Genomic DNA, 12,315 nt, shown 5'->3' on the forward strand with positions numbered 1-12,315 from the left:
GTGCGCTGCTCTGGTTCGCCAGAAGCGGCTTAGTCCTGCTGGCCACATGACCCGGAAGCTGTGCGCCGGCTCCCTCGGCCAGTAAAGCGAGATGAGCGCCGCAACCCCAGAGTCATCGGCGACTGGACCAAATGGTCAGGGGTCCCTTTACCCTTTACCACTTTAACTGTTAGCTGCTTCCAGCATGCATTAAAAACACATTTGCTTAGGCATTCCCAGGCCAATGATGCTAGTTTTCAGCATCCTAGTCACTGCAATAATATAAATATTTTACTGGTGTGGTTTGTTTTAATTATTATGTATTGGTTATTTTACTGGTTGTAAATATTCTTAGTGCTCTCTGGAGAGAAAGGCGGCATAGAAACAGTTTTATAAAACCAATCAATAAAACAGGCAGCATAATTAATGCCTCTGGCCCCCGGGAGGTGAAGGGTGGGGTGGAGGAACACAGGATGAGGAGGCCCCCCCAGCCAAGCATGGACCTGTATGTGTTCTCTGGATCAGAGCTTCGGGTTCCTGGCTGTGCCCCGGGCTTCCCATGAAGGATTCATCCTGCACTGAAGAAATGTCCTACTGAGTTCCTAAGAGGCCAAGCACAGTTGCATCACCTTGGGCTGCCTGGGAGCCCCGAGGCAAGAGCTCACCTCTCAAGGAGGGGAAAGGGGGTTTAATGTGAGTTCAACGTCCAGTCTCCCCAGGGTGGGGCGGGGGAACAGCAGCAGCTCGACCCAAACAAAGCCAACAGCCAGAACGGCCTCACAGCACCTCTGCCTGACCTCCAGGGTCAGACTCTGGTCCGTCTCCAAAGGCCAGGAATCTCATGCAGAGAAACCCCAGCGAGTGGCTCTTAGGAGCACAACATTTTGGCACATATCGGAGTCACGCTCTTCTCCACGCTCAGATATTGTTGTGAGATGCACACAAGGTAAATTAGAGTTGGGGGAGCAGGAGCCCCAGGGGAGGCAAAGCAGCCCCTGACTCCCAGGTGCACCTGAAAGGGCAGCCTCAGCCAGCAGGGGGTCCAGGGGCCCACACAGGAGGCGCTGAAGGGGCTGCTGGCAGAACTTACCGTCATCTACCAGAGGGCCTGGAGCAGACCTCTCTGTCCTTGCCACTGCCACCAGACTCCCTCCCCCAGCCCCCTTTCCTGCCCCTGCCTCTCAAGGGGGCAGTGACCATCTCCACTAGCTCTGGTGGCATCAGATGGCATGCTGCCAGCATGGGAGAAGGATGCCACTGGCAAGGAAACACCAGGTGCCAGGTGAGGTTCTGGACTCTGCGCTGGGTGATCCAAAAGATTCTGGCCAAGGAAGTAACTGCTAGAGGGCTTCATTTCCCCGCCTTTGCCCATCCCCGGTGGACTTCCAAAGCCCACGGAACAACGGGGAAGGGGAACTGAGCGTCTCCTGCCCACCTCTGGTTTCAACAGGTAGGTCTCCCATTAAACTGCCCGGGGCTTGGAGACAATGTGGACGACTCGTTAGAGACACGGGTCTTCTCAGTGGGACTGTGTTTCTTTAACAGCCATTAGTGGACCAGGATTGGAACCACGGTGCATGGGGAGGAGAGGGGGGTGCCCCCTTTCCCTCACCCCCGCAGTCCAACGAAATTGCCCCCCCCCCGCCCTCCTAGCCGAAGTTGGGGCAGAAAGGGGTCCTGCGTGGGGCTGACCATTGCAGCAGGGCGGGGGATGCTCAGCCTGCCCAGGAGGCTCTGTGAATGTGCTGGGGGGGGCGGGGGGGGCACAGTGCCAACCTCGCCCTGTCCGGACGCCAAGAGCTCCGGCATCCATAATACCCGCCCCCTCTTCCCGATTGCCAGCCTCACACACCAGCCTCCGAGCAGATGGAGGTGTCGGGGAGGGGGGGAGGCAGCAGGTGAAGGCACCGCGGGGGGGGGGGGGTCACTCACTCCAGGCAAGTTTACCTTGGGCACAAGCAAATGAGCCGCGGGGGAGTCCAAGACGCCGCCTCCTCTGAGAGAGAGAGAAGCGGCAACATCTTAGTAGCAGCCCAGCCGCGGAAGCCCCCCTTTGGGCCAGCAAATGGCTGCCCTTCCGTGCCCCCCCCACTCCCCGCATGGCTGACCCATTCCCCCCTCCCCCGAGGCAGCCCCTCCCCGGGCTTCGCCGGCCCTTTCTGCGGCCGCGCCCCCGGCCGCCTTGTGCACGTGGGCGCGGAGAGTCTGCGGAGAAGGTGGTCCCCACGGCGGGGCCGCCCCCCCCCCCGTCCACACACACACTCGCACTTACCCGGCTGCCCCGGTCCTCGTCCGGTCCGCTCTGGGGCTCGTGGGTGCCTCCCTGCCTCGCAGGCCAGGCGCGGTAATGCCCTGGCGCTCCGCCGCCCGCAGCCTCCGGCGCCCGGGACTGGGGGGCTGCGGAGAGGCGGCGGGAGTTGCCGGCCGGGCGCGCCGAGGGGCGCCTCCCCAGGAGCCGGGGCTGCTGCTCCTCTGCCCTGCCGTCCGTGCGGGCCAGGAGGAGACAAAGAAGCTCCGCCGCCGCCGCCGCGACGGGGCTGCCAAGACCCACACGGCAGCTTCCTTCCTTCCCAAATGCTTCTGCCCGAGTTTCCATGGGAACAGTATAATGCCTTTCGCGTTGCTGGGGAGATGCAGAGGCTCAGCAACCTCGCCAGGCCTGCCAAGAACCTCGCGGGCTTCGGGGGGCTGCTGCGAAAGCCGGGGGAGGATTTGGCACCGGACGGGGCGGCCGAGGCCATCTCCATCCGCAGCAGAACGTCCCGGGAGCCTGGCTGCCGGATCAGGGCAAGGGGCCCCCTCTGGTCCAGCACCCACTTCTCACAAGGGCCACCCAGGTGCCTCGGAGGGCGGCGAACCAGCAAGCAGGATCCGGCCCAAGAGAAACTCTCCGCTCCTGCGGTGTTCCAGCAAGCGGCATTCAGAAGCACAGATGCCTCTGACTGTGGGAGCTGGACAGAGCCAGGAGGGAAAGGTCTCCCGCCGGATGCGGTGGACTCGAGTGGCCACCTGTCAGGGATTCTTGAGCCGAGATCCCTGCATTGCAGCGGCTTGGGCTAGATGACCTTTGGGGTGTCTCTAGCCCCCCCTCCATGATATAATAAAGAGTTTGCTGGATCTTGCCCAAGGGTCCCTGTTGCCCAGCTTCCTGTTCTCCCAGTGGCCAACCAGATGCCCATTATGGGAAACCAGCAAGCAGGATTCCAGCGCCAGAGCAACTTTCCAGCACATGGTCTTCAGAAGCACTGCTGGACAGAATCATAGAATCGTAGAGCTGGAAGGGACCCGAGGGTCATCTAGCCCAACCCCCTGCAATGCAGGGATCTCAGCTAAAGCATCCCCGACAGATGGCCGTCCAACCTCTGCTTAAGAACCTCCAGGGAAGGGGCGTCCACAACCTTCCCGAGGATACCCCTCTCCAGCTTCATGAATTCGTCCAATCCTCTTTTCAAGCCCCCCAGGTTGGTCACCATCATTGCCTCCTGTGGGAGAGAGTTCCGCAGTTTGCACAGAGGAGGACGGTCTTTCATCTGCCCTGAATCTTCCAGCATCACCTGTCACCGCGGGAGGCCGGCTTGTGGCCCCAGGGAATGTGGGCTGGGGTGGGTGGGGGCGCTTGAGCAAAGGGCGCCTTGTTCTGTAGAGGGAGGGAGAGCAAACGGATCTCACTGGAAAAGGAATGGAAAACTACAGCCAGGTCCTGGCGTGTTTCAACGTGGCTCTTGCTCTTGCTGTGCGCCTGAAGGAAGCGCGCGAGGGCCCAGCCTGGGAGAGAGACTCGGGCAGCCGCTTCGTCCATCCTCCCCGGCGAACCCGCGACGCCTGCCTGCCTTTGGCACATGACGGGGCCCTGCTGAGCCCAGATCATTCGCCTGTTTCGCTTCCAGGACCCTTTTGCAAGACGCCTTTCAGTCGCTCAGAACAACCGCCTTTATCGCTCCCTCCTAATAATTAACCCGGTTCCTAGGGCTCGGATTGTAGTCACAAGAGAGGACGAGGAAGAAACCAAGGGGAGCTCTCGACGCCCTTGGGGGAGACCTGAAGTTTGCAGAGGGAGGAGTCCTTTCAAAAGAGAAAACTTGAGGGAAAAGGACAAAAACTTCTGATTCTTCTCCTTTCCCCTCTTTCCCCCTTTACTTTCTTTCTCCCACCCCCTTTTGGGGTTGCGTTTTTATATAGTTTTTCTTATCTTTGATAAAAAGATATTCGATATTATTCTTTTTAATTTATTTTTTTTCAAACTTTAATAAAATTTATTGGGGGGGGAAAGCAAGAGAAAACCCGAGGGTGCGAAAAATAGGGAGGCTGTGTGGGAATCACCTCACCCAGTTCCTTTCTCCCAAAGAGCCCCATGGTTTCAGCAGTGGCAGAATACGAAAGACAAGCCTGCAGTCTCACCAAGGCAGGGCAGAGGAGCAGGACTTTGTCATGTGCTCAGGTCTGGTGCTGCTGGCCGCCTGGTGCAAGGACAGATCTAGCATGAAACTAACGATGCTTAACCATCAAGGCCCCTAATCCTGGAGGATTAGGCAACATTAGTCCCCGCTGCAATTTGAACGGCACAGTCGGGAGCTGCAGTTGGTGTTGACAGGATTGAGCCCTGTGCTCAAAGATCTGCATCAACTACCAGGCTGAGATCAAGGTGGTCCTATTAGTCTAGAAAGACCTTAATAACTTGGGACCAGCTTACCTAAGACTTTCCCTTACCCCCCCATGCACCCACTCAACTGCTTTGATTGGCAGAAGAGGCACAGCTCCAGGTGCCACAACATGCCCATTTTCCGCATTTGTCAGAACGTCATCATTTATTGTGGCAGCGCCTGCTCTTTGGAACTCCCTGCCTCTTGACAACAAGCAGGCACCTTCCCCGTCCTCTTTCCGGCGCCTGCTATAAATACGCTTGTTCCAACAAGCCTGCCTGGATGCTTTGAAAGTTTGTGTGGATTTAAGCATTTCGTCCGTTTTAAACTAATGCATTTTTCCTTGGTTTTCTTATCTTTTTGTAAACTGTTTGAGGGGTGGTTTTGACCATTGAGCGGTGTGTGGGTTTTATTAAATAAATAAACAAGAGAGAGCAGACCTTGCTCCAGCAATGGAGCTACTGGGAGCCCAGTCTAAACCCCTGGTTGTTCCTTTGAAGCCCTGCCCTTAGCCGCCCCACACCTGTTGTCATGGCTAGGAGGTCCCCCACCCCACCTGTCCTAAGGGTGGGAAGACACAGCTGCATTTCCTTGCACACTTGGCTTGACATGTTTTGTCAATTAAGGACCTGACCGGATTGGTCCTGGATTTCCAGGACTTCATGGCCACCAAAGGGTCTGCCACTTTGTCAGTCAGCCACGCCAGGTCTTTAGGAGTGCACTGAGGAAGCTGGAAGACACACACACATGCAAAAATGCACAAGATAGTGAGATGCTTTCCACACTGAAGCAACAGATCCCGGTGACCCAAAAACAAATAAATAAATACTCAGTTGCAGCTCCTGCCTTAACGTCGGCACCTCAGAAGTGATAAAGGCAACTGACAATATTTTTGTGTCAGGCTTGCTGAACGCTCTGCTTCCCTGCAGGGATGGTAGAGTTGGAAGGGACCCCTGAGGATCATCTAGTCCAACCCCCTGCAAGGCAGGAATAACAACTAAAGTATCCATGACAAATGACCGTCCAGTATCTGCACTCACTCATACTTCCCCTGGGTCTTTGGGAGACACAGCAAAGAAGAACTCCTGGGACGGAGGCAGTGGCAGATGCTGGGCTTTAAAATTTCTGTGCAACACCAGAATTTGGCACACAGACACCTCTTGCATTCTGTTGCTCATCATTGTTGCAGCATCCCCTGAGGTGCCCTCTGAGCTCAGCTCCCGGTGCAAGCAAACTGGTGGTGCTCTCCTAATCCGGCCTCTTGATGGAGGGCTCCTTCACAGCACGTGAACCTGGAGAGGGGGCTTCTCCTCCTGGGCTCCCCACCTGCAGCCAGCGAGGAGGCCAGCCAGTGCCAACAGACCTAGATGCCCAGGAAGGTGTGTGGGGCAAGGGAGAGGGCGAGGAGCGAAGGGGCCACGAAGAAGCAGCCCCTCCATGGCAGAAGCGTAGCATGGGGGGCAGGGGCACCTTGGCGCTGGGCACACACTTCTGAGGGGGTGCAACCAGGTGACCCCACGACAGGCTCCCTCATGGAAGGGGAAGCCACGGGGAGGCAAGCCCAGCTGTGCCCAGGCCAGGCCTTTGGGGCTGGATGGCAGCTCCTTCTCCTCGTGGCCTTCTCAGTGAGATCACGGGAGAGAGGTTTGGGGATTTCTTCATTTCAAACTGTCCTATGACATTCGGATGAAGGGTATCATACAAATTTAATAAATAAGGAAGCTGCTGGAGTTGGGAAGCCAGTCTGGGTTGGGAAGGATGTGCGGTGGATCCAAAAACCCCATCCAGCTCCACAGGAGGCAGCGAGACACGGGTTTGCTCACAGCAGGTTCGTGGGAGAAGTTGCTGCTCCTCAGCATCAGGTGGAGGAAGCCTGGAGGAAGCAGACCCCCCTCTGCCACACACCTGCCTCCCTCCACAGGCACGCCAGAACCCAAGAGCCCGGTCAGTACCACAAAGGGCTGCTGGATCAGGCCAATGGCCCACCCAGCCCAGAGTCCTGTTCTCACAGTGGCTGACCAGACGCCTGTGGGAAACCAGGGAGGGGAACCTGAGTGCAAGAGCGACTCTCCCCTCCTGATGTTTCTTGCAAGTGGGATTTGGAAGCATTTCCTGCCTCCAGCTGCGGAGGGCAGAGCGTGCGATGGCCTGGGACTCGGAACCAGAGAAGTCTCAGTCTGCACTGGATCCTTTGCCTCAAGCATCATCTGAACCAAGTCTGGGGCCTGATCCTGAAGAGTCCCAGTCTGCACAGGTTCCCCTGCAGCAAACACCAGCTGGGCCAAGTCAGGGGCCTGAGCCTGCCCTGGCTCCAGATGCGGGGATGACCTCAGATGACCTTGTTGCCTCCAGCTGCGCCTTCACTTCCAGCTGCTCCACTACCGGTTGGGTCAGGGGAGGCTGAGGCGGCCTCTGGGTCTAGTAACCCACCAACGTCTCCCGAGCTGCAGAGACTTGAGGTCTGAGAGAAGGAGAGACCTGAGTACTCGCAGGAGGAGTGCTCACCTTCAGGCGAGACAGGGAGGTGAGTCGCCGGGGGATCAGGACCGGCCATTACCCCGACAAAGATAAAAGGCTGTCGGACCCCGCCCCAGGTTGCGGGAGCAACATTGCTGTGTGCCAGATCCTGCCTGAGATCCTGTACCTGTCCTTGCCTGGTTTCCTGCCTTGGCCCTGTTGGATTGACTCCCAGCAGAACCTTCGGATTCTGGACTGGTCCTGGACCGCGTTTCACGGGTTACCCCTGGGCCCAGTACAGAGCACACCCATCCTGGCTCTTCCCCCCCTCCATGAATTTATCTAATGCTCTTTCCAAGTCGTCCAGGTTGGGGGCCAGCCCTGCCTCCTGCCCCCCACCCACCTAGCTCCTTCCGGCCAATCAGAGAGAGCTTTGCCAGCCTCCCACCTTATCAGCTCTCCTCCATCATGCCCAACCCAAGGCTGTTGCTGCTGAGTCAGAGTCTGGGCTGCCTGCTCACAGCCTTTAAAAATGCAGCAGCAAAGAGGACCCAGGAGAGAACACTCACTGACTCCGCAGCCGGCAGGGGACTGGGCGGAAAGGCTGCCTGTCCTCACTCCCCACTGGACTTGCAAAGTGGTGATACACACACACAACTCCTGCTATGGCAGAGATGCAGGATCGGCCCCAGGAGTGCCAACTGGGCCCCGCGACAATGGGTGCTGGGGGCTGTGGATGCCATGCAGCATGCATGGCCCTGGCACCAAAATTTGTGGGTGTCCGGCCCCTTCACAGGGAAAATAATAATAATAATAATAATAATAATAATAATAATAATAATAATAATTCATTATTTATACCCTGCCCATCTGGCTGGGTTTCTCCAGCCACTCTGGGCTGCTTCCAATGGAATATTAAAATACAATAACCTATTAAACATTAAAAGCTTCCCTAAACAGCGCTGCCTTCAGATGTCTTCTAAAAATCTGGTAGTTGTTTTTCTCTTTGACATCTGCTGGGAGGGCGTTCCTCAGGGCGGGTGCCACCACCGAGAAGGCCCTCTGCCTGGTTCCCTGTAACTTGGCTTCTTGCAGCGAGGGAACTGCTTGGCCACCCAGGGGGTTGGCACCTAGGATAGGCCTGCTCTGTGGTTTCTTCCCCCTCCCTGCTTCAGTGGCTGAAGCCTAGTCAAGCCAGGCAGGACCCTGCAAACACACATAGAGGTCAGACCACTGAGGACTTTTCCCTGGAGTAACAGGAAAAGAAAGACAGACCAGGTCCAGGGGCAAAAGGACCCAAACACTGCTGCCAGACAGGAGTTAAGTGGCTTAAGAAGGTTGGACTACATCTTCCCTCCTGAGTTGCACATAACCCACCCCCACCCCTCCGTGCCTTCATTCCACCCCATTTCAGGCAAGGGAGGGGGCCACACAGAGCAGGGAAGCCTCTCTTCCTTGCCCCTCCCCTGCACAAAGAACCAGCCAGCTCCTACAAGTGGTTTTATTTTTCTCTCTGCTCAGTGGCCGGGGGTTCCAACTGGAGCTAGGAGCCCAAAGCAGAGGTGGTCAGGATCCTGCCTGCAACCAGACCAGAGGGGCTTGTTGCTGATTTGCCAGACACAGACTCGTCCCCATTCTGCTTCCACCAACCCAGGAGGAGAGCAGGGCATCACCTTCAGAAAAGCCCCTGGCTTTACCCAAGGCAACTAGGCACCCAGCTGGCTCCAGGGGTCAGATCCAGGCTTGGGGGTGGGCAGCCCCATCATTGCCGCCTAGACCAGTCTGCTGTGATTCTCCAGGAGTGGGGGGGGGGGCACGACTCACCATCAGGCAGAGGCTTCCAAGAGATGAGCTGCCTCCTTCGGAAACTTCATGCAGCTGTGATGGCAACACAGCACAGAAGAAAAACCCCGAGGTTCAGCTGCTGGAGGCAAAGGCCAAATCATTCCCACACCCAGGGACACAGTGGCGGTGGTGGGTCACAGATCCCTGGGAAAACGGAGTCTAGAATGGTAGCGTTGGGGGCACCCAAGGGTCATCAAGTCCAACCCCCTGCAATTCCGGAGTCACCATCCAACTGCTTGGCTGACTGTGAGGCCGAGGGAGTTGCCCAGTACCCCCCACCCACCTGGCAGAATCAGCACCCACCTGCAGGAAGGAGGCACCCACCAGGGGGCATCGTGGGGGGCAATATGTAGGGGTGCCCAACTGAACCCTCCTGGGGGAAAGGGGAGTGTGCCAGCACAGGAGGGACGGAGTGACTAGGTAAATAATAATAATAATAATAATAATAATAATAATAATAATAATAATTGTAATAGTATTGGATTTACACCCCACCCATCTGGGCAGCTCCCAACAGAATATTAAAAACAGAATAAAACATCAAACATTGAAAACTTCCCTAAACAGGGCTGCCTTCAGATGTCTTCTAAAAGTCAGATAGTTGTTTATTTTCTTGACATCTGATGGGAGGGTGTTCCACAGGGAGGGCGCCACCACCAAGAAGGCCCTCTGCCTTGTTCCCTGTAACCTCACTTCTCACAGGGAGGGAACCACCAGGAGGCCCTCGGAGCTGGACCTCAGTGTCTGGGCAGAATGATGGGGGTGGAGATGTTCCTTCAGGTATACTGGACCGAGGCCAGCACCAACAATTTGAATTTTGCTCCGAAACGTCCTGGGAGCCAATGTAGGTATTCCAGGACCGGTGTTATAGGGTCTCGGAGGCTGCTCCCAGTCCCTAGTTAATGCTTGCAATTCCTGCATTGCAGGGGGTTGGACTGGATGACCTTTGGGGTGCCTTCCAACTTTATGCTTCCTACAGGTCCCAGGATATTTGAGACTTTGGGGGATGGGTAGTGGGGTCACTCCAGGGCCTCCCCAAGCGCCGAAGAGGGGAGGGCTCAGCCGCTGGCATTTTGTGCTCCCCACCCACACACATCAGCACGTAGGAAATTGCCAGTTACAGAGTCAGACCCCTCGGTTCAGCTCAGCATCTCTTCCTCTGGGTTTCAGGCGGGAACTGACATTCTGCCTCCCAAGCAGCTGCTCTTTCATGCTGCGCTGTCCGACCTGCCGAGGCCGGCAAGTCGCGCAGCCAGGGAGCAGGACGAGACCCCTCCGACCTCCCCTCTCGAGAGCCCGGCTGCGCTTTCGAACCACAGACCACCCCCCGCCCCGGCCCGCGGGCGCCCCCGGGGTCCCTTCGCCCTGCAAGCGGCCGAGCCTACCTGCTCTGGGCCAGGTAGATCTCAAGCGTCCGGCGGCGGCGGCGGCGGGGTCGCTTAGACTTCAGCCGCCCGGCGCCCCCATTTTCTGACGCCGCGGCGGTGGGGCCGCGCTGGGCCGGCGCGCAGCGGAGCCGCGGGATCCATGTCTGGAAGGGGAAAAGTAAACAGGGCGCAGGGGCAGTGCAGCAGCCTCTCTTCGGCCAGGCGCCCCCTGATCTGCCCGGGCAGGGAGAGGCCGATGCCCGCCGCCGGCTCGAAAGGGGAGCCCAGCTCGGCGGAGGCGCGCAAGATGCGCGCAGCGTCGGAGGCGCGCAGGAGCGCGGGGATCTCCGCGGGAAGGCTGCGCCCCAGAAGGGTCGCGGGACTCCGTCGGCCCCAGCACAGCCCTTCTCCGCCTTGGGAATGGGGTGGGGGCTTTGTCTCGGGCGCAGGTCGCGGCCCCTCCTGGGCAAGGGGCGCGCAGGGTGAGAGACAGACGACTGGCCCGCGCGGAGAGGAAGGCTGCCCTCCCAAACAGCCCCCCGGGAAAACTAAGTGCCAAGGGCCGGCGCTGCGCCCCTCTCCCACCCCGCCGGACCCGCGTACCTGGCGGGGTCTCCGGCGCCGGCTCGGGCACACGCGTTGCTCTTTCGCCAGGCGCCTGCGCGGTGCTGCGGAGAGAGGGGGAGAGGCGCCCCCCCCAGCCCTTATATGCGCCGCTCTCACGGCAGGGCGGCCCGACCGCTCGGAAGTGGGGCGCTTCTGTGGCCCGTGGGGATGGAGGCAGCGTCCGACTCCCAACCCGAAGGGAAGCCCCTCCTCAGAAGCAGCAGCCAGAGACCCTCCCCGCTCAGTTGCTGAGGAGGGCGGATTTGCACCCCACCCAAGGCAGCTTCGACCTGCGGGTCAGGCGCTCAACAGTCCTTGGGGAGCGTTTGCTCGCGAGGAGGACAGCGGGAGAAGGGGCGCGTGGCCAGCAACGCTGGGAGTAGCCAACTAGGGAGCAGAAAAACTGTGGGCAGTGGGGGGCAGGTTTTCTTTCAGAATAATGGCTGCCAAGTGTTGGGGCAGCTCAGTCGGGAGAGATGGACACCCTCCGGATCAGAGGTCAGCAATCTTTTTCAGCCATGGGTCAATCCACCGTCCCTCAGACCCTGTGGTGGGCCGGACTATATTTTGAAGGAAAAAAAATGAACGAATTCCTATGCCCCACAAATAAATAAAAGGACACATTCTACTCATGGAAAAACACGCTGATTCCCGGATTGCCTGCTGGCCGGATTGAGAAGGCGATTGGGCCACATCCGGCCCCCGGGCCTTAGGTTGCCGACCCCTGCTCCAGATCATGGGTTCACATGGGGCAAAGAGAGACCTGCATTGCCAGGGGTTGGACTAGATTACTCTTATGGTCCCTTCCAACTCTACAATTCTGATCCTATGTTTTTCGGGGGCTGATTTTAAGGTAGCAGCCCATCTAGGAAAAGGAAAACTCTGATCTTAAACCTCTGCTGCCTTGCGGGATATCTTCAGGAGAAGAAAAGGCTAACAAATCCAGAGGGGAGTCCTTAAGGCATTCTTGGATAGTGTCTTGTACAGTGGTACCTCGGGTTAAGAACTTTATTCATTCTGGAGGTCTGTTCTTAACCTGAAACTGTTCTTAACCTGAAGCACCACTTTAGCTAATGGGGCCTCCTGCTGCCGCTGCGCCGCCAGAGCACAATTTCTGTTCTCATCTTGAAGCAAAGTTCTTAACCCAAGATACTATTTCTGGGTTAGCAGAGTCTGTAACTTGAAGCGTATGTAACCTGAGGTACCACTGTATACCTCCTTCCATCAGCTCCTGCAGCCCAGCTGGTGCCAAACGTCTTGCTCTGCTTTCCTTTGGACCACATCAGGGAGGCCAAGAGGGGGGTCTTGTAGTCTGGGCAACGCCCCCCCCCATGCACACGGCCCAGGCTTGCACCCCAGGGGGAGCCCACGTCAGTGCTGGTAACTCAGCCCGTTGACTTCACACACCCCCACACACAATG

General features: G+C 57.7%; 2 protein-coding genes and 1 long non-coding RNA gene across 5 annotated transcripts in view; 1 reads left to right on the forward strand and 2 right to left on the reverse strand.

Moving 5' to 3' along the window:
• SMARCD3 (SWI/SNF related BAF chromatin remodeling complex subunit D3) overlaps positions 1-8,994 on the reverse strand; it is a 41,725-nt gene extending 32,731 nt beyond the window's left edge. For 2 of the 3 annotated variants that reach the window (XM_083579723.1, XM_083579722.1), the window contains exon 1: positions 2,252-2,590. In XM_083579723.1, coding sequence (XP_083435849.1) covers positions 2,252-2,575 — 324 coding nt within the window. In that variant the 5' untranslated portion in view covers positions 2,576-2,590. Of the gene's footprint in view, positions 1-2,251; positions 2,591-8,900 lie in introns of those variants that run through there. The other variant, XM_083579727.1, reaches the window with a different exon arrangement.
• LOC310745974 (uncharacterized protein) overlaps positions 1-12,315 on the reverse strand; it is a 618,230-nt gene that overhangs the window by 224,385 nt on the left and 381,530 nt on the right. The gene's annotated exons all lie outside the window — the stretch shown is intronic.
• The window catches only part of LOC310746292, a 284,046-nt gene that overhangs the window by 81,647 nt on the left and 190,084 nt on the right, over positions 1-12,315 (forward strand). The window lies entirely within an intron of this gene.

This window comes from Podarcis filfolensis (assembly GCF_964270895.1).
Source record: "Podarcis filfolensis genome assembly, chromosome: 12".
Taxonomy (NCBI): domain Eukaryota; kingdom Metazoa; phylum Chordata; class Lepidosauria; order Squamata; family Lacertidae; genus Podarcis; species Podarcis filfolensis.